General features: G+C 43.3%; 1 protein-coding gene across 3 annotated transcripts in view; it reads right to left on the bottom strand.

The window, feature by feature from the left end:
- VPS13B (vacuolar protein sorting 13 homolog B) overlaps positions 1 to 22,427 on the bottom strand; it is a 1,337,220-nt gene that overhangs the window by 184,361 nt on the left and 1,130,432 nt on the right. For all 3 annotated transcript variants that reach the window (XM_077493096.1, XM_077493095.1, XM_077493097.1), the window contains one exon: positions 7,270 to 7,466. In XM_077493096.1, the coding sequence (XP_077349222.1) occupies positions 7,270 to 7,466 (197 nt within the window). The remainder of the gene's footprint in view (positions 1 to 7,269; positions 7,467 to 22,427) is intronic.

Below are 22,427 nucleotides of genomic sequence, written 5' to 3'. Positions count from 1 at the left end.
TGCACGGCTTGATTAAACTCCCACTCCTAAAATTCTCGATGTGCTCACCTCCCCGCAGCAGGAAATGTCAGGGGAGGGGAGGGGGAAGGGTACAGTCCACACACAGTGCGATCTGATTGATAGTGATCCCATGCCATTTGCTGTTTGGAGGATCGCTGTTCTGTACAGCCCAGCTCAGCATCTACCTAGATCCAATTTCCGCAGAGAGAACATGGGGGCCAGGAGAGAGTGCAGGGGCCCAGGGGCAACAGAGGGAAAATGGTTAGGAGGGGCAGCAGCCTATAGAGGAACCAATCCCCTTATCTTCCTCCTACAGCCATTAAATGCCTGATTCTCCTCCTCTGCCTCCCGCAGGCATTCAGCGACTGTAGTAGGAAGATGAAGTAATTGGTTCTAAAGACCACGCCGCTCCTATCCAGGTGTACGGGGGGTACACGGGCCCCCTGGAGCATGGGGCCAGGTCACGACCCCTGTAGCTAGGCCCCTTGTCTGAAGTTCAGCTTTAGCTATCTCACTGCATTTCCCAGGAATTATTGAAATCAATACAGTTTGTTTACAGTAAAAGCAAAATCTTCCAATTCCCACTTCATTGTAAAGATTACTGCAAGTGCACAGATGGCTTATCTTGGTAGCTACAAAACAGAAGCAGGTACAGATCTGAAAAGGATGCCTTTTTCCCCAGGAAACCGGAGATACATTTTATGTGCAAATTTATATTTATTGCATTTGTCTCGCCCTGCCCTAACTTAGTTACAAAAAATCTTTGATATAGAGCATAAAATGAAAAGTAGTTCTTAAAAAAAGTCACAATTTAAAAGTAAAGCATCCTTGAAAGCCACACTAGTTGAGATTGCAACGTCAAACGGATTGACAAAGAAACACTATGCTGACTTCTAACTAGCAACATTTAACATTCCCACAGTATTCACATTACCATGGTTCCAAGTCAACCACAAAGGTAATTTTGTGGAGGTCCCAAACTCAGAAGAATTAACCCTGTCTAAAACACTTAGCTTCTCAATGACGAGATGCATTCTTTTAGAATTAACATCAAGAAACCAGTCCCAGTTCTGCCCAATTAATGGAAAGCAGATGTTTAAATATGTTATTGATTTTTTGATCCACTTTGCCGATTTCTCAGATTCTCTTGATATCTTTGACTACTTCTGCAGATGAAGCAGCGTGAAAGCAAACAAGTCTATTGCAGATATTTGAAACGTTCTCTGTAGAAAGCTCTGTGGATGGGCGGTTGCATGACAAATTTCACTGTCAATTCCAAGCTCCAGCACAAAATCTAAGCCTAGAAAATTCCTTCGATCTCCACCGAGGACTGGGAAACTGGAGAAGGGCGTCCAACTGATATCTGCTTTGGGAGTGAGTCTACGAAATAGCTTCCAACTGGATTAACTTGTTGGTTGTTTACTATATAAGCAGCCTACTCAATACCAATAGGACCTTTTAATACAACTACTGAGATTCCCCCAATGCTATGCCGAGTCAGGATATTTTTGACAAACGTTAAACAGCAGTGACCTTGGAACCAAAGTTTATTGGAAGACATTTTCAAAGCAAAACTCGGAATGCAATGTTCAGGGAGAATTAGTGGTACAGGCCAGTAATGCATAATGGGATCTATCTCTCTCTATATCATTTTGACATTTCAACATTCAGCAGTCTATTAGTCATCTATAATTTTTTTAACAATGTTACCAATGCCATGAAGTACCCCTGCATATATGACATGAGAGTATTGGCTGGGGTATGGTCATTCTGTAAAAGGAAACCTACGTGCTGGTGAGGCTTCCTAAGAAGTTACTTTATATTCCACTGACCACATCCCTGATGGGCCATCTATAAAGCGAAACTGTCAAAATAGAAACATGGATACTGCCATTGTTGGCTTGATTTTTGTCAGGTCCTGACTCCTGTTTTGACATCCTTTCTTTGCTATTTAGTAAGTGACTTATCTAAGACAATCATGCACTGTATATTCCAGATGCCCCGACACAGGACCTGGCTGGATGGTACTGCCAGTTTAAATAGTCTTGCCCTAGAGTCACAGACAAAGGCCTATGTGGTTTATATGGAAATTCAGACCTGTCTGAAATACAAGCTCTCCCTAAAGCAGTTTAGGAATGTAAAGACCTTAACTGAAGGAGAGAATTTAAAAAGAGAAAAACAAATCGCATTAATTTTGCAGTGAATCCCAGAAATGAGTGTGTCATAACTTTTTTTGGTTGAATGGGTAAATTTTAAAACCCCTGTCAAGTTTTTATTACTGTCTGGGTCCCTATGGGAGAAAGTTTCCCTCTCTGTTTATAAAATGACCATAGACTATAAAAAAATTAGGGAAATCCAAAATTTAGAATTGCCATGAGAGCACAAACAGGGTAAATTTTCCATTGGGTACATGTGTTCTGTACAGGGCCATCTTTAAAATTGATGGGACCCTGGGCAAACATTTTCTTGGGCACCTCAACCCCCCCATTTCTGCAGCGGGGGGGGGGGGCAGACAGCAGGGGTGGCTTGTAGCCGGGGCTTTTTTTTTCTCAGAGAATGGGTGCAGGAACTCACTCTCCCTTGAGAGACATGTACCGCACTCAGTATTGCATAACACACAGGGCTTGGGAGTGCGAACTGTGCAGTGCTGAGGTGTTTGTATAACACAGGTCACAGCTCCACAGAAACAGCACAAGGGGCAGGACTTGCATTTCCACTCCCAAAGTAACCATCTATTGCTCACTTCTGCACACCTCTTTGATTGCCTCTGTAACGCCATTCACATTTCACCGCTGTATCCCCCATCCAAAGCTCACCTGTGTACCCCCCCATCCACAGCTTACCTCTGTATCCCCCATCCACAGCTCACCTGTGTACCCCCCCCCCCCCATCCACAGCTCACCTCTGTATCCCCCATCCAAAGCTCACCTGTGTACCCCCCCATCCACAGCTTACCTCTGTATCCCCCCATACACAGCTTACTTCTGTATCACCCCCATCCACAGCTTACTTCTGTACCCCCCCCCCCCCCCCCCCATCTGCAGCTCACCTCTGTATCCCCCCCTGTCCACAGCTCAGCTCATCTCTGTACCTCCAAGTCCACAGCTCACCTCTGTATCCCCCCCAGTCCACAGGTCACCTCTGTAAATCCTCCCAGTCCACAGCTCACCTCTGTATCCCCCCCCTCCACAGCTCACTTCTGTATCCCCTCCTTTCACAGCTCACCTCTGTATCCCCCCCATTCCCAGCTCACCTCTGTCCCCCATCCACAGCTCACTTCTGTATCCCTCACCAGTCCACAGCTCACCTCTGTATCCCCCCCATCCACCGCTCACCCCTGTAAATCCCCTGTCCACAGCTCACCTCTCTATCCTCCCCCAGCCACAGTTCACCTCTGTACCCTCCTCCACATAGCTCACCTCTGTAGCCCCATATATCTCAATAGCTGACCTCTGTGTCCCCCAATATAGCTCACCTCTGTAGCCCTTCCCCCATTCACAGCTCACCTCTGTAACCCCCCATCCACAGCTCACCTCTGTATCCCTCCCCCATCCACAGCTCACAACTGTACCCTTTCTCCACATAGCTCACCCCTGTACCCCCCCCCCCCCCCCCCATATAGCTCCATAGCTCCTCGGCACTGTGCTACACAGGTATGCTGGGGGGGGCGGGAGGAACACAGAGAGCCGCTCCGCCTCCTTCCCTGTCACAGACACAGCCACTCCAGTCCTGCAGCTCCTGACAGAGGGAGAAGTGGGCGACCAGACTCTAGCACATGCAGCCTGCAGCTGTGCTTCTCCATCTATCATAGCGTAGCCATTTGGGAGAGTGGGGGGGGGGGGGGGCGGTTGGGTGCACCCTCTACCCCGGGAAATCTGCAGCGTGGGGCTTAACGAGCCCCACAACAATGACTGGGCCCTGGGAAGCTGCCCCATTTGCCCTGTCATAAAGATGGCCTTGGTCGTAAATCAAAAGTAACTTCATTAATGGGACACAAAAAAACGACAAAGGTTTTTATCATTTTCTACTGTAAAATGCGTAGCTATGGAAACATCTGTTTCTTGAATTCCACTGAGAAATCCATTCTGAAACAATCAGTTTATATATATATATATATATATAACGCTGCCTACAATGGGTTTGGACACTGCCAAACAAAAAAAAAAATGACTGAAGGCCAGCCTCGGCTAAAGCCCCCTATTCCATCTGTCACACCTCTGTTCTTTTTGAGCAAGCAGTACATAAGGTGAATAAACACTGAATACAGGGACCTGTATCCCTCAATAAACTTAAAGATTCTTTTTTTTACGATAAACGCAAATATATTTTCTTTGATAAAGTACAATTCATGTGCAAAACAGCTAAGCCATGCCTCCCTTGCATATACATATAGTGCTCCTCATGTTGTTCATGGTTTTATGTGAAGGCATTTGTATCTCAGTTTGGTGGGCAGTCATCCGACTTTACTTTCATTATCATATTTTCTTTATTGTCCACTGAGGGACACAGGATTTAGGAAGTTCTGAAACAGCTGGGGCATCAGAAAGTTTGTGAATTAGTCTTACCGTATATACTCGAGTATAAGCCGAGATTTTCAGCCTCTTTTTTGAGGCTGAAAGTGCCCCCCTCGGCTTATACTCGAGTCATCGCTGTCTGCCCGCTCGATCAGCGTGTCGAGCAGACAGACAGCGGCCATTCTATTCAAAAGCCGCGCCTCCGGCTCCGCCTTCGCCTGTGATAGGCGGAACACTGAATTTCCCAGCAGCCTGTGTTCCGCCTATCACGGACATCGTATCATCCTCGTACTACGGACGAGGATGATACGACGTCTGTGATAGGCGGAACACAGGCTGCTGGGAAATTCAGTGTTCCGCCTATCACAGGCGAAGGCGGCGGCGCAGCTTTTGAACTTTACAATGGCCGCCGACGAAGAGGGCACGGGACGGAGGCAAGGGAAGGCACGGCACGGGACGGGACGGGACGGCGGCGGCAAGGCACGGCACGACACGGGACGGATGCAAGGAGGCAAGTCACGGCACGGGACGGAGGCAAGGAGGCAAGGCACGGGACGGAGGCTCGGGACAAAGGTAGGCTGGACACACACACACACACACACACACACACACACACACACACACGGATGGAGACACACACAGGGATGGATGGATGGATGGATGGAGACACACACACACACAGGGATGGATGGATGGATGGATGGAGACACACACACACACAGGGATGGATGGATGGATGGATGGAGACACACACACACAGGGATGGATGGATGGATGGATGGAGACACACACACACAGGGATGGATGGATGGATGGACACACACACACACAGGGATGGATGGACGGACACACAGGGATGGACGGACACACAGGGATGGACGGACACACAGGGATGGACGGACACACACACAGGGATGGACAGGCATGTCTCACCCTCGGCTTATACACGAGTCAATAAGTTTGCCAGTTTTTTTGGGGGTAAATTGGGGGCCTCGGCTTATATTCGGGTCGGCCTATACTCGAGTATATACGGTAACTGAATCTGTACCTCAGAAGGTTCCTCTGTGGAGAGGGAATTCTAAGAATCAGCACTGAGAGCACAGATTGTCACAGAAATTGTAGAAAATAACTCCTAAGAGCAGGTTGTTAAGACAGGAACTGAAAATGCAAGGAACCTGGGGATGTCGGAGTAAAGACACAGCTATATTTAGCACAGAAAACATGCAGCAGGGCAGCTGAAATAGATGCCATCTCCAAATAATCCAAAAAAAAGCATATGAGCTAAAGGGGGTGTATATCATGAGCATCCAAAGTCAATGAGGACCAGTATTTGGGGACCCATTCATTTAGGTGAACAGTCTTCCCGTTTCTTGATATGGGAGCACACCTTCACGCCAAAGGCTTGCCAGAGGCATTAGCAGATCCATGGCTTCAGGACCTGTGGTTTGAGCAGGAGTTCAAGGTCTCTTGAAGGAAAGACAAATGTGTTTTTGTAAGCGGTCCACGCATGTATCCAGAGTGCCTTAAGGATTTGTACAGACATCAGTCCTATGCGGAACACAAATTTATAGACTTGTGTTAGACCATCACAGCTGAAGAATAAGGCTCTAAGACATTTGCTCCAACTGCTCCATAATGCAACGACCTAACCCATCAGTGGAAAAATTCTCTCTATGAAGTTTAATCCAGTCTGATATGGTTTGAAAGATCAGAGTGAATGGCGACACATGACAGTGGGCCAAATCAGTTAACCCAAACCAGTATCTAAGAAAATGCTATTTAAATTTGAGTGAAGTCCCAAAAGGGAAGTATACCTGTAACTCTTCTAGTGGTATCTCTGTGAACATGAATTATTGGGCATTGAGCAAGGGTCATCCAGCAGTTTTAAAGGGGAAATGCTCTGTCCTCAAAAAATAGATTAGCAGCTGCATGAGCTCCTAACGACCCATATAACAGTACGTTGGTCCTCCAAATGAAGGGTGATATGCACTGCATCAATAGGGGTTGGAAACAACCCCTTATATACTGTTGTCCAAGTCTAAGATGATTTTACTTGTGCAGAACAAAACAACTAATTTTCTTTAAAAACAGCCCCACTGGCAACTTATAATTATCATCACTCCCCCTGATGCTCTGTCCATCTGCTGGAAGAAAAGAGAGTAAACTGAAAGACATCTCTTGGCAGCTTACACAGGGCTGGGGACTCTCTTAACCATGTAACAGTGCTGGGCATCTATGTGGCAAATAACAAGTACCAGTGCTATTACGTCGGAGGAAGGGGAGTGTGTTAATGCTCTCCATACAAAAAGTACTGGCTATTTTTATTTGCTTGTGGCACTTGAACAAAATAGCAGGGAATAAAAAAAGAAATATCAGCTGCTAATTTGGCTGCCATTAATGTGAACCTGTTGCATGAGCAAAGAAACCGGATCATTTTGATGTAATTTTTGATTTGCCTTTTACATTTTTATAATGTATTAATTATAGCAATATGTAGATTAGCCACTACAGGGAGCTTGGTATATTTATTCAAGCTACAAAGGGAATGCTTGCTTTCAGTGGATTGGGAGATGTAAATACATGGGCTTGGGCCTAGCGGGATACAAAGCCTGGAGTAAATAATGAGTAAATATGACTTGTACAACCAAAAAAATATTAATAGAAAATGGTATTTAAAGGATTATCACACATTGAAAAACATGAATTTTACTAGTGTCGCTTGCACTGTTAAGATCAAGAAAGGAACACTATTTACCTCTGATCATCCATGGCACTGACATTGCCATTCAATACAATTCGCCAAAGGTCTGAGGCTACCAATTCCTTCTGATCACTGACCGTGGTGATGCTAGGCAGCTGAAGTTCACATGGCTTGCTCTCGGACAAACTGAACTCACGGAAGGCAACAAACGACCGCTGGAGCTCATCCCAGTACTCAAGGCTACATGGAATCTATAAAAGCAAAGACAGCTTCAGATGTTTTCAGCTTTAAAATTTAAAATGCATGAAAATATAGTAATATGCACAACTTGCTTTAAAAGACCTCAACATATTCCAAATAAGTATGAAAAATACCCATACATAGAAATCATTATTTAGAAGTGAGTCAGAAGGGCTAGATGACTCATAATGGAATATATTTAACAAAGCAAGAAGTGAAATCAAAGGGGCTCTCAAGCATAATTTAGCTCATCAAGAATAACGACAAATCATCCCATTGTGTTTGAAAAGAAGAGCTGTGGTTCTCAATATATATAACTTCATTTATCCAATCACTAAGACATCTCTGTCTAATTCCCTGGTGCCCAACAAATGGCACACAGGCTCTCTGCATGCGGCCCATGGGCTACTGGGCACTTTACAGTAAGTGGAGTGACAGCGGGTTGCTGGAAGGTGCTCTGTGTTCCAGCACCTGCTACTGAATGGGAGACATTGTTATCTCCGCCCACATTACAAGAAAAATCCCAGCCTGGGGAGAGAGCAGTGCAGGAGCGCATGATGGGTAAGTGATTACCAACAGGGGGATGGGGTTAAAGGGGTTGTAAAGTCAGAAGATTTTTATCTTAGTGCATTATATGCATTAAGATAAAAAGCCTTCTGTGTGCAGCTGCCTCACTTGGCCCCCCTACCACTTACCTGAGCACCATCTCTGTCCAGCAATGTATTGGCCGTCCGAGACTCTCCCTCCTTATTGGCTGAGAGACAGCAGCAGAGCCATTGGCTCCCATTGCCATCAATCATTCAGTTAGCCAATCAGAAGAGAGAGAGGGTGGGGCCGGGACGCGGCTCCATGTCTGAATGGACACAGAGAGCTGTGACTCAGCTTGGGTGCCCCCATAGCAAGCTGCTTGCTGTGGGGGCACTCGATAGGAGAAAGGGGTCAGTAGCACAGAAGAGGGACATGAGAAGAGGAGGATCTGGGCTGCTCTGTGCCTAGGGTAGGCAAGTATAACATGTTTGTTATTCTTATAGGAAAAAAAAACAAGACTTTATAATCACCTTAACTTTTACTGCTACTGACCACAATGCAGGGGGGGTTAACTTTTGCTGTCACTGACCACAATGCAGGAAGGGGGGTTAAATATCACTGCCAGTGACAACAATGCTGGGAAAGGGGAGGGGGCTAAATGCAATTGCCAGTGACTAGCAATGTGGGGGGGCTAACTCTCACTACCACTGCCCACCAATGTGGGGAGTGTAAGCGAACTGACACCAGTTCTGAGGTTTATTATTGCGCTCACTGACACTGATGCTGGGGGTTATTTCACTCACTGACATCAAAACTGGGGTTTATTATTGTACTCTAACTTAAGTCTGCATTGTGATACACTTCAAAAAATGCAAAAGGACCAACATTTTGGGGCGCTGAGGCTCAAAAATGTGATGCTCTTGTGCGGCCCTCTGGAGATGTTGGGAGCCACATTTGAAGACCTCCATAACTTTCAGGTTGGCCACCACTGGTCTAATGTGTGTATTTGTGAATGATAGGTCCCCTCATCTCCCAACATTTTAAACAATTAAGAATGATACAAAGAAATATATTTCTATAGGTAGGGGGATATTTCTATAGGTGGGGGCAGGCTTGGAACTTGCCTTACATATTACTTTTTTTGGTTTCTATTACTTTTTACCCATTGGAGAATTTTTTCCCCACTTTCTGTACTTCACTGTAACAGAAAACAAGAGCAAAATCTGTCCAGTGGGGAAAAAAAACAAAAAAACATTAATACATAAAAAAAAAAGTTTTGACATGTTTATTCTGTTGCGATCCAAAAGTATTTGAAGAAACAGTGCAACACATCAAAAACACATTTCAAATCACACACACCCCTGTATTCGATTTGGGTGAGAACCAGCCCTGAATGCAATTACAGTGTACTGTACAGCTGGACATGTATGTCTGAACCATCAGAAAAATTACTTATAGCCCCCATATGGTAAGCATGTTGTACTCTTTCTACATGACATAGTAGAGGTTGATAGGCGCAAGAGAGCTAATAACCAACTGCAATTAAAAAAAGCAGAATGTTAATTGTATCGATTTATTTATTTGAACAGCTGCTTATTTAACACATAATTTTGCTTATCTAGATATTGTTTAGGATGACGGACTGTGATTTTTAATCCTCATCATTATGTAATTCCTATGCAGAAAGCAGATGCAGATAAATTGCCTCAAGCTGAAATTTATGATCATTTAATGACACAGATGAGTCGTAAGGACTGCTGTGCACATGGAGTGTGTGCTATGTGAAAAGTGATGACTTACTCAACACAGGAGATGAAATCCAGAACTATCTATCTGTTGTCCTGAGTGTTGGCTAGGAATCAGTTGACAGATTTGTCAGCATTTTCAGAATGACAAAAATCAGATGGCCTGAAACAAAACTTCTTGTACAATACAAAATAAAAAAAAACAACAGATACTGCATATTTACACCGATTATAGACAGAATGCATATTAAGACATATGGATTTCTCATCCAATGTGTGGTCTGTTAAATAAAAATGCAGTAGCTCTTGAAGTATATTGTTTAACAAAATACTGTAGCTGGAGTCTGTAATTACTGGTGTGACTTCTGAATGAACCCAGGCGGCCCTGTAATCCATTGCTTATCATTTGATGCAACATCGTAACACTGCCAGCTTACATTAATGGTGAATCCTGCTTCCCAAATGTTCTGATTTTGTAAGGACAGCATAGATTCTTGGAGGAAGTGTGGGTGGATTTGCAAAGATGGTTGGGGTTTTGAAAAATGGTGGTACATATTCTGCAATCTATATTTCTTCTGCAATGGAAATCGGCTTTACATGAGAGGAAGAACTGGCACAGTGCCATCTAGAGTATATACTATTGCTGAGCATGAGGGGGGTTCCTTAGTAAAACCCAGCAATCTATATTTGGACAGCCAAGTTTGTGTAAAGGTTAATGTTTCAGCCTCCAGGTACCGCTTTCCACATGACAAAGCTGAGTGAAAAAGATGATTGAAAAGAAAAGACTGGATGTGTAATGAGACTCGCAAGAAGTGCCAAAAGACTGGCAAAGTGGGAAGTTGTACTTTGCAAGCCTGCCCCACTTTCAATTTACGAAGAATACCCAATCACGTGCAAGGGAATACCCAAGAATACCCAATCACGTGCAAGTGAAATTAAAATAAATAAATAATTGCACAATTGGATGATAGAAGTCAGCAGAGCTTCATCTCATTCACTAAGCTGGGACCAATTCCCTCGCAAAGTGAACAGCCTATTTGAAAAAGAGAAGTTCTGCATCATGGTAAGCTAAGAGACAAAAGTGGGGAAGATTTTGGTTGTCAAAATGAATGTATCTAGAGTAGGAATAATAGCAGTGCAATTGGAAAATCACCTCTATAGCAATGCCCTATGAACAGAATGTACAATATCCTACACCAAACAGTGTTTAGCCACATTTTAAAGATTATATAAACAATTTTCTTCCCTTATTAAGAGTTACAAATCTTAAAACTGCATAACTGTTCACTTCTTCAACTTGCCACCATTACTTGCCTAAGCCGGCCATACATAGATCGAAGTTCGGCTGGTTCAGTAGGGCCGGCAGAATTGCAACTCATGTATTGGCTCCCTCGTTGTGCACAAGTTGATCCATTGACTGACTTGTGTACAATCAGCCTGTCAGGTTTTTCCCAAATGACTAGTGCTGCCGGCTGAAATAGGGATACTCTAAGGAGGAGTATGGAGATGCCGATTAGGTATTCTGTTTTACATATTATAGAAATGGATCCTGACACAATTGGAAGGAGATGTGGAAAATAACAAAAGCTTAACCATTTGCTAAAATTATTACACATAAGAAAACAATCCACAAAACCAAAGGTTCTCCAGGCTGGAAGTTAAAGAAGGCCTCAGTTGTGTATACCAAAATAAGAAAAACAAAGTAAAAGGCAGAGATGGAAATGACTGGCAGAAGCCAATGACCCTACAAGAGATTTAGTGCCACAAAAGGACAGAGAGAAAGAGAAAGAGAAATTGTTTTCTCAAGTTTGTATATACTGAACTTACTGTGAATAACAGTCACCTTTTTCACAGAAGATATTTCTAATACAGTCCCCAGTGACAACTAAACTCAATCACATTAAAACACAACTAATTCCAAAAATATTGACTCACATAATGCTCTTTGTTTTATAAGCACCGGGACTAATTATGGGTGTAACTTCTAAAAATACATTTATCATGATGCTACAATTGACTGTTTTTGTCTTTGTAAACCTACGTTCAGTGGGTCACATTGCTAGCAATAAAAAAAATGTACAACTGTAACTGTTTTAGGAAGATCTTTTCACCACAAAGGTCAGGGAGAAAAGTAGCAAGGCTGCAGACTGCAGTTTGTCATAACACAAGTAACAATGAACCAACTGATAATCACTCTGTCTGAATGTTCCAAGATTCCGCCACCTGTTCAAAGATCAAGGAAGACTCTGATTAGAGTAAATATGGAAAGGCACACACAGCTGGATTGTTTAGGAGAACTCAGCAGCATATTCCTGGAGGAGGTCACTGGTTTTGTTTTTGCTTTTATTAATAACCTTCCTTCTATCAAGAACGTAAATCGTCTTTAGATTGTGGCTCTCGCAGGGTGGGCTTGCCTTGGAGAGAACATCGTTCTTGTTCCAGGAACAACTACCGTACAACTAGATGTACAGAGAAGACAGGAAGTGTGAGCATGTTATCTCTCTCAAAAAGGCCACCTAAGAGAAGTGGAGGCAGAGCACAATATCATTTTGTATTAGGTGCAGGACAGCAGTTCATGCTGGGATTATAAGCCTGGCTTCCTGAAAGATGGATAAACTGCTTACACGTTGAGCAAGTGTTTCTTCTCTTTTTTTCTGTTCTGCCGCCAGATCCCTTCGAACACAACTCTTCCATGTATTCAACTAAAGCAAAACAAAACGTCCACATGTCTTTGAAAGAAGAGGGAATCTTGGCAAACACAGCTGTAACTCGGCATGAGCATTTTTAATATAACACTGATCTTTAGGGTAATTCAGAGCTGACAAAAGTCGCATGTCAAAACTTATTCCAATAGCTATTGTACGCACCAAGCTAAATAAATAGAAGTAAATGGCAAACAGATCTCTGTGGTGAAAGAAAACAAAGGATTCTTACTAGAGTCAGTAATCGGCTATATAAAACGATCTCCAACCCTAGCCTGTGTTGAGAGCTTTATTTAATTATCCTTGCAGGTTTTTTTGGTTGTTTTGTAAGAAGCACCTGTCCGGCACATCGCTTAGTCTTCAGAACAACACATACCTCCAGCAATCAAAGCCTCTTAGGAGTTGGAACCTTCCTTTGACTTTCATCTCCAAAAAGATGATATCTTAAACTTCATGAAAAATGTATTCTAACTTAATGGTGATGACATCTGTATAATCGGTTCAATATTTTTTTGATGAAGATCCAAAGTTACAAAGTATTTAAACAGACTGTATATGTTTTAGCATAAATGAGGAAACAGGATCCTGTGCTCAAAACCCAAATTTTAATTAATGGACTTATCCTGGTAGAAAAATCAAAGCAATACAAAAATCAGACGGTAGTCTCTCCTTCACACGTAGAAAAAAAAAAGAGCCCATTTTAAACGGCCACTGGACGGAACTGATTTTCCCTTTATGTATTCTTTTGCTGCTTCTACCAGGATATGTCCTTGAATAAAAATGAAAAAAGAGGTGCAGGATCTTGTTATCCTAGCTTTGCTACGAATTGCTCAACCGGTACGATTAGTGCAGTGGGTGGTAATAAACCTTGCAAAAATATAGGCAGTGAAAACAACTACTAGCAACATATTTCTATAGGTTTGCATATTTAATAAAGAAAATAAAACGCTTACATTCAACACCAAATGAAGCATTGTGTGTGTGAAAATTAACTCCGATTTGTCTTATGTTATGATTTTTCCCTTCAATTGTAATTTTGCAATGCAAGACATACCAAAACCATGTGTTACTTTCTTGATGTAGTTCAAGTAGCTCATATCTATACTTAAAATCTCATTGGAGGGAAGGAGTGATGACAGGACTTGGTTTAGAAGACATGAATCTAGTAGAGCAGAGGCTTACTTGCAAAATCACACTCTTTGACCTTTGTCATTTTTAATTCACCTTTCAGTATGTCATGGCTGCTCAGCAAAGAAAAAAAAAAAAAGGACAGGGAACTCTGCTTTGGACGTTTTTCAGAAGCTGTGTATTCAAAACAGCTACATACATTTGAAAAATATGCTGTCTTTTTAAGGCTGCGACATGTTCTGCATGGTAGACTTAAATGACCAACAAAATAAACAAGTAATATTTTATATAAATACCCTAATAAAAAAGAATTGCAGCTACAGTATAGCACGTAATAATTGCATGCGATTCTACTGATTTAGGCATTGCTTGCAAAGCCAAGTCTTTTAGTGGTAAGCTGCCCAGTGAGAACAAGCATGTTTAAGCTTGATGAAAACAGAGCGCTTTTGATTAAATGCTGAGATTTGCAGACATATTGGGCAGTCTATGTGTACAGATCTGTTTGTTTTCTCCACAGAAATAGACAACATTTTAACAAGTGAACACTACAACAGAATGTTAGCTAAGGCGGGGATATATTACTGCTCACCACTCATGTATAGGCAGCCTACAAAAATCAGTGGTTGTAAATCCTAACATACAGTATCTCACAAAAGTGAGTACAACCCTCACATTTTTGTAAATATTTTATTATATCTTTTCATGTGACAACACTGAAAAATTGACACGTTGCTACAATGTAAAGTAGTGAGTGTACAGCTTGTATAACAGTGTAAGTTTGCTGTCCCCTCAAAATAACGCAACACACAGCCATTGAAGTGATTGTAAAGCTTCGCTTTTTGTTTTTAAAATAACAAACATGTCATACTTACCTCCACTGTGCAGTTCGTATTGCACAGAGTGGCCCCGATCCTCAACTTCTCCAGTCCCCTGGCGGTGCAGGTAGCTCCTCCCCGCATCGTATAACCCCCTAGGAGAAACGCTCTCCTGGGGGGTTACCTTGCGGGCGAGCTTCCAAGTCCAGCATTTGCGCCCATAGACACAGAATGCCGGACTCGGTCCCGTGCCAATGTTTTAGATTGACAGCAGCGGGAGCCAATGGCAGCACAACTATCAATCTGTCCAATCAAGAGCAGAGAAAACGGGCAGAGGAGAAGAGTGTGTCTCCATCGTGGGAATTATGGGGCTCAGGTGAGTAAAATGGAGGGGCTGGGGGGCCGGTCACTGACAGAAGTTTTTTCACCTTAATGCATATGATGCATTAAGGTGAAAAAACATGAGGGTTTACAACCCCTTTAATGTCTAAAACTCTGGCAAAAAAAAAGTGAAAACACTCTTAAGTGAAAATGTCCAAATTGGGCCCAAATAGCCATTTTCCCTCCCCGATGTCATGTGACTCAGTGTTCCAAGGTCTCACTCTCTCATACTGGTCATTGGAAGTTCAACGTGGCACCTTATGGCAAAGGACTCTCTGAGGATCTAAAAAAAAAAAAAAAGAATTGTTGCTCTACATAAAGATGGCCTAGGCCAGTGATGGTGAACCTTGGCACTCCAGATGTTTTGGAACTACATTTCCCATGATGCTCAACTGCACTGTAGAGTGTTTGAGCATCATGGGAAATGTAGTTCCAAAACATCAGGGGTGCCAAGGTTCGCCATCACTGGCCTAGGCTATAAGAAGATTGCCAAGACCCTGAAAATAAGCTGAAGCATAGTGGCCAAGACCATACAGCCATTTAACAAGACAGGTTCCACTTAGAACAGGCCTCGCCATGGTCGACCAAAGAAGTTGAGTGCAAAAGCTCAGTGTCATATCCAGAGGTTGTCTTTGGGAAATAGACGTATGAGTGCTGCCAGCATTGCTGCAGAAGTTGAATGGGGCGGGGGGTCAGCCTGTCAGTGCTCAGACCATACACTGCATACTGCAGCAAATTGGTCTGCATGGCTATCGTCCCAGAAGGAAGCCTCTTCTAAAGATGATACACAAGAAAGCCTGCAAACAGTTTTCTGAAGACAAGCAGACTAAGGACATGGATTACTGGAACCATGTCCTGTGGTCTGTTCAAGACCAAGGTAAACTTATTTGGTTCAGATAGTGTCAAGCGTGTGTGGCGGCATCCAGGTGAGGAGTACAAAGACAAGTGTGTCATGCCTACAGTCAAGCATGGTAGTGGGAGTGTCATGGTCTGGGGCTGAATGAGTACTGCTGGCACTGGGGAGCTACAGTTTACTGAGGGAACCACGAATGCCGAAATGTACTGAGACATGCTGAAGCAGAGCATTATCCCCTCCCTTCCGAGACTGGGCCGCAGGGCAGTATTCCAGCATGATAATCACCCCAAACACACCTCCAAGACAACCACGGTCTTGCTAAAGAAGCTGAGGGTAAAGGTGATGGACTGGCCAAGCATGTCTCCAGACCTAAACCATATTGAGCTTCTGTGGGGCATCCTCTAACAGAAGGTGGAGGGGTGCAAGGTCTCTAACATCCACCAGCTCAGTGATGTTGTCATGGAGGAGTGGAAGAGGACTCTGGTGGCAACCTGTGAAGTTCTGGTGAACTCCATGCCCAAAAGGGTTAAGGCAGTGCTGGAAAATAATGGTGGCCACCCAAAATATTGACACTTTGGGCCCAATTTGGACTTTTTCACTTAGGGGTGCACTCACTTTTCTTGGCAGCCGTTTAGACATTAATGGCTGTGTGTTGAGTTATTTTGAGGGGACAGCACATTTACACTGTTATACAAGCTGTACACTCACTACTTTATATTGTAGCAAAGTGTCATTTCTTCAGTGTTGTCACATGAAAAGATATATTAAAATATATACAAAAATGTGAGGGGTCTACTCACTTTTGTGACATAGTGTATATCCAGTGTAGTTACTGGCCTTAGGTAATACACAGAGATCAATAAAATATTCCTACAAAAGTTCTACCTGTTCATTTGCAGTCTACTCTTCTCTACAGCAGTTTAACCAGTTCCCGACCAGCGCGCGGTGATGTACGTCGGCAGAATGGCACGGGCAGGCATATTTGCGTACAGGTACGTCCAATCTTTAATGCCGCCCTGCCATCGCGAGCTCCCCACCCCCTTTCCTGACCGGCCGGGTTGTGTGCTTGGATATGGGTCTTATATGAACCTTGGGGGGGGACCCCCACGCCGTTATTTTGGCGTAGGGCTTCCCCTTTATGTCCATGCCAGGTAACGGGGCCAGCGGCGTGTCAATCTCGCCGCCGAAAGCGGTGAGATTGACCTCCTGCGCTAGTCCCGGCTTCTTGGAGTCGTGTTCAAAATGAACACTTCTCCGTGTGCGGGAAAGTCATTTCAAAAGTCCGGAGGACTAGCACACACACGGCCGGATTGTCCGCCAGACTCGCAGTCCGGCGGACAATTTTTTAGTCAAAACTACTTTCTAAGTCCACACACGGACAAGTCTGCCGGATAGTTTGATTGTGTGTACGCGGCATTCCAGTGACAGAGGGACTGGTTTATTCAGCCTCTCTGTAGCCTAAAATAAATGTGAAAGTAAAACAATAATTTGAACTCATATGAATAATATCAAATTTTGTCAAGGTATGGAAACGTTTTACTTTTTTTTTTTATTCTACAGCTTTAACTACCTTACTTACCTGTAATGATGCATGTCCCATAATGTACAGCCTGCTTGATATTATGTAGCCTGCTTGAATCTTCACGGTTGGGCTGCCCTGTCCTCTGTCTGATGCTGAATTGCCTGTGCTATGGGGTTAACAGCTTTGAGTCTCTGGGGCTCAGCAGCACTAAAGTTAATTCAAAATGGGCCCTATCCTGCGGTCTCTTCTATTGAAAAGAATGCCCTCACTGATTACACTGCCTGTACACAACCTGTAAATGGGGGAGAGAATACGGTGACTGATCACACCCTTCCCAATGCTGTTAATCCCCACCGTGCTGGAGGTTCAGCAGGGCAGTTATGCAGTGAAGATTTCTACAAAATCCAGCAACTTGCATATTGTGGGACATATTACATTACATGTAAGTAGTAACCCCCCAAAAAAGGCTACACACAAATGCATTTTGTGGTCCATTGTGGTGTGTTGGCAGGTCATCAAAATAAATGAGCTGTTCATCATTCAGCCTGGGCTGGGGGGTGCTGCCCTCCCTGACTTTAATTTGTACTCTCTTGCTGCTCAACTGTCCCACCTCTATCACATAGATAAATGTGGCCAGTTACCAAACTGTAAAGTGGTTCTAAAGATTTTTTACCTTCTTGCAATCTATACATGAAGGTAAAAAAAAAAACTTCTCTGTGCAGCAGCCCCCCCCCCCCCCCCCAATATTTACCTGAGCCCCACTGCAATCAAGAAATGTGCACGAGAGCCTCAGCCTTCTGAGGACTCTCCCTCCTTATTGGTTGAGACAGCTGCTTGTCCAAGTTCCGACCTAACCACATTCTCATTATGTGCTCACTTGCTCCAGGCACATTCTTTCATTTACTGTGGACTTGTCCAAACATCCAAGGATTCTGGACACAAGTGGTGAGGATCCTTCATGATACAATGGGCTCCCTGTTAATGCTACACCCCAAACAATGCCTGTTCGGGGTAAATCTAAACCCTGTTGCAGAATATTTTAGGACAGCGCTTCTACATGAGACTTTATTTATACTCACAGGGGCTGTCCATCTCAATACAATAACATCTGGGACTGCTCTTTGCAACATTTCCTCTAACTACCTAATGGGGTGTAATACTGTAATGTAACCGATTGCCGACCGCCTCACGCCGATATACGTCGGCAGAAGGGCCCGTGCAGGCAGAATCACGTATCTGTACATTGCCCTTTAAGAGGCAGGCAGGCATGTCCTCGGCAAGCTCCGTGAGTCGGGTCGCCAAGTCCGCGGGGATACCCGCAACGCCTCGCGGGGAGGCAGAAAGGGGAGATGCTAATGTAAAAAAGCATCAACCCATTCTGCCTAGTGACACTGGCACTGATCTCTGCTCCTTGTGATCGGAGCAGAGATCAGTGATGTGTCACACACAGCCACGCCCCTCCCAGTTAGAAACATGCCCCTAGGACGCACTTAACCCCTTCACTGCCAGTGTCATTTACACAGGAATCAGTGCATTTGTACAGCACTGATTGCTGTATAAATGACAATGGTCCCAAAAATGTGTCAAAAATGTCTGATGTGTTCGCCATAATGTCGCAGTCACGATAAAAATCGCTGATCGCCGCCATTTAAAAAAATCCCATAAAATTATCCCCTATTTTGTAGACACTATAACTTTCGTGCAAACCAATCAATAATCGCTTATTTAAAAAAAAATTTATATATATTTTTGGGGGATTATTAAAGCAAAAAGTAAATTGTCGCTCATTTGTGTTTATAGCACAAAAAATAAAAACCGCAGGGGTAATCAAATACCACCAAAAGAAAGCTCTATTTGTGGGGAAAAAAGGACATCAATTTTGTTTGGGAGCCACGTTGCACGACTGCGCAATTGTCAGTTAAAGCGACGCAGTGCCAAATTGCAAAAAAGTGCTCTGGTCAGGAAGGGGGTAAATTCTTTCGCGGCTGAAGTGGTTAAAGCCAAATTGCATGTGCACTAACTCTTAATTGCGATTATTGCTACTGATTGGACCTCTACATATACTGATGAGTCTTGTTACATGACAAGTCAAGGATGGTTCTGGTCCATTCTTTTATTGTATGTCTTGCTATGGTTGTATTTCAATAACATTTTTGACATACATACATAAAAAAAAGTGACATAGTTTGAATGTCATGAAATTAAGATATAGAGAGGATGTTCTAGGAACAAATAGCATGCATCCTGTTTATTCTGAGTTAGGTCCCTTTCACACTGAGGCAGTTTTCAGGCGCTACAGAGTGAAAGCCCAAGGGCTTACACAGCAGAGTGGTGCGCTAGCAGGACGGTGAAAAAAGTCCTGCTATGACCATCTTTGGAGTGATGAAGGAGCGGTGTATTCTCCACTCCTACCCATTGAAATCAATGGGGCAGTACGGCTATACCACTGGCAAAGCGCCACTGCAGCGGCGCTTTGTGGGGGTTTTTAACCCTTTTTCGGCTGCTAGCGGGGGTTAAAACCGCCCCACTAGCGGCTGAATACCGCCGCTAAAACGACAGTAAAGCGTGCCCCAGTGTGAAAGGGGCCTTAGTGTTGTGACAGGACGAGATGCTGTCACTGTGAAATTGGGGATTTAAAGGACACAGAGTGTGCACATTGGCGCAGTGCAGGACTACAGAGTGTAGCTCTGGAGTGGAGAAAACGGATTTTGCATCTTTCTCCAGGTTTGGTATACCTGGATGGGGCTCTGTAGTTGGGAGATTCTATAGTGTTCTTAGGTGGACGGAATCTCCAACCTTGTGTCCAGGTTTTGTGGAGGACCAGCGGAGAATGTGTTTAGGTAAGCACACTCCTTATAATGAAGGTATGGAAATACCTCATGGCTTCCAGTTGGAGACATCTCCACCCAAGAGAGACAGGAGGTCTCGAGGAGACAGGGGCTGCAGGTGTCAGCCAGAGCACATGTGTGTGTCTGCAAGAGCCAGTAAATGGCCAGAGGACTAAAGCCAGAGTGGAGCTGTGGGGGCTAGAGTAAAGCCGTCCACACTGAAGAATCCTGTGGTCTGTGTGAACAGCATAAAGATCAGAGGTGCTGCTAAAGAGAGAGCCAGGTAGGCTGGCATTTTCTGTTAGCAAATTTACTGGAGAAGAACCCCTGCGTGAGAAACCTTTATGTTATTGACTTTTTATGTGCCTTTTAATAAAAATGGGCTACTAGGCCCTTAAAATATAGTTCCTGACTACAGCGAATCACTAGAAAATGCATCAACCACTAGAGCCAACAATCCCCCATGTCACAGTGTATAACAATCACAACTAAAGCTTCTCCTCATTTCCCTGTGATTATGAATAGTGATTCTCTGGCAAGAACATTAGCCCTTAACAACCCAAAAAAGTTTATAAACATTGCCCACAAACCTCTTTATCTGTCTCCTGTATGCATGAACCTCATAACAGGAGGTGTGGTGCCAATGACAACAATTATTCCTAGTACACTAGGATTTGCAAAGGTCTTGACATACAAAATGTGTCAAACAACGTCTTCGTCTTTGACATTTGTGTTTAAATTCTCTTAAAGCACACTGTTGCTTTTTTGGCACTATAATCCTTATTTTATCATGTTTATAAATCATTCTGTGGTCAATGAAGTGGTGACAGCTCTTTGCTGGTCACCCACGTCTTCCCCATTACAACATACCCTACCTAGGTACTGAGCACAATTCCCTGTGCTGGTATCAGTCCTTCCCAATCCAAAGTACACACATCATAACCACAACTAACATATCCTGCATAACTTCCATATGCTACTTGTCTTCTGTATAACACAAGATAAACACGTACAGCATAACCTAAGCAACGTCTACGGTACAATAAAAAAAGGGAAAAAAAAACACACAGTATTGTCACATATGTCATATCTGCCCCGAGAAACAATAAAAAAAAAAGGAGAGAAAAACATTTATCTCAAACAAAAAGAAGCCACAAAATCTCCTCCTTTGTAATATTGGAAACAGTTGAGAAACCGCAAGAATTCAAGTGCAGGAAATCATGATTTTATAACATTTTAATGTGATCTACTACTGGGAACCAGAGCTAACCGAACACCATTCTGCTCAGGAAAACATTCCAGCGTGTAGCTGCTGTACAGTGAGATGCCGGGTACAGCTGTGGATTCTTCACCTGTACTGCCCCACTGGTATTGTGGCTGTGCTGCATCAAAATTGCCTTCCTGTCCGGAAAGCCCTCTAAGTACAAATACGAATCCCAGCCCAGGTTTTATTTTCCCTTGGTATTTCAATGCGGTAATTTAAGAGCCCTGAGAAATAGGTTTTAACCTTTTCAATGAAATATGTAACTATTTTCCTTTATTACAGTCTCATGTTCTCCTACTTTCCTTCCCTCATTTCTATAATAATAATAATAGAACTGGTGACCCGGCTTTATCAGTTTATCAGTCCGGCGGTAAGCAGAGTAACATGCAGGTGTGCGATAAAAAAAATGGACAGAAGTTTTAGTTTTTATTTTTACTTTATCTGACAATCTCATTTTGAAAAACATTTTAGAATTTTAGCTATAAGATACAAGCAGCGGAATAACATGCAATGTTCAGATTATAGCGGCTGAATGCTCAAAATATTAATATCAGACCACAGGGTCAAAATAATATTCCTGCTGCCCCTATTACTACAATCACCACTACCAGTTCTCCTAATATTATTTTTTTTTATTTTTTATCACTAGCTCTCTTATTATAACACTTTCAACTTACAAAAAAAACGGGAAACTCTTTCAGAAATCTCAGGAACAATGACAGAAAAAGAATACACTAATAAACATAGGCTCCTAAGAGGGCTCTGCGTAGTCCTCTGACTTTGGTGCATCAAAGTAATGCACAAACGGAATGTCTAACAGAAAAAGTCAGACAGAAGCTTTTCATCGTATATTCCGATCGTGTGTGTGCCTCATTTGACTTTTTTTTTTTTACGAAAATTCTGACGGAACAAGAAATAGAACATGTTTTAAATATTTACGACGGAACCAATTTCCTATTGGGAAAACCGCTCGTATGTATTATGCTCCGACGGACCAAAAACGACGCATGCTCTGAAGCAAGTACGAGACGGAGGCTATTGAACTTCGTACGTGTTGTACGTCACGGCGTTCTTAACGATCGGACTTTGATGTGATCGTGTGTACGCAAGACGGTTTCAGCGGAACTCCATTGGAACTCCGTCAGAAGAACCTTCCGAGTTTATTCCGATGGGAAAACATAGGCTCCATTCAATGGTAAAATA

The sequence above is a fragment of the Lithobates pipiens genome, unplaced genomic scaffold, assembly GCF_037356315.1.
Source record: "Lithobates pipiens isolate NorthernLeopardFrog02 unplaced genomic scaffold, aLitPip1_a1.2 Scaffold_19, whole genome shotgun sequence".
Classification (NCBI taxonomy): domain Eukaryota; kingdom Metazoa; phylum Chordata; class Amphibia; order Anura; family Ranidae; genus Lithobates; species Lithobates pipiens.
This window is presented reverse-complemented; position numbering and strand designations above follow the sequence as displayed.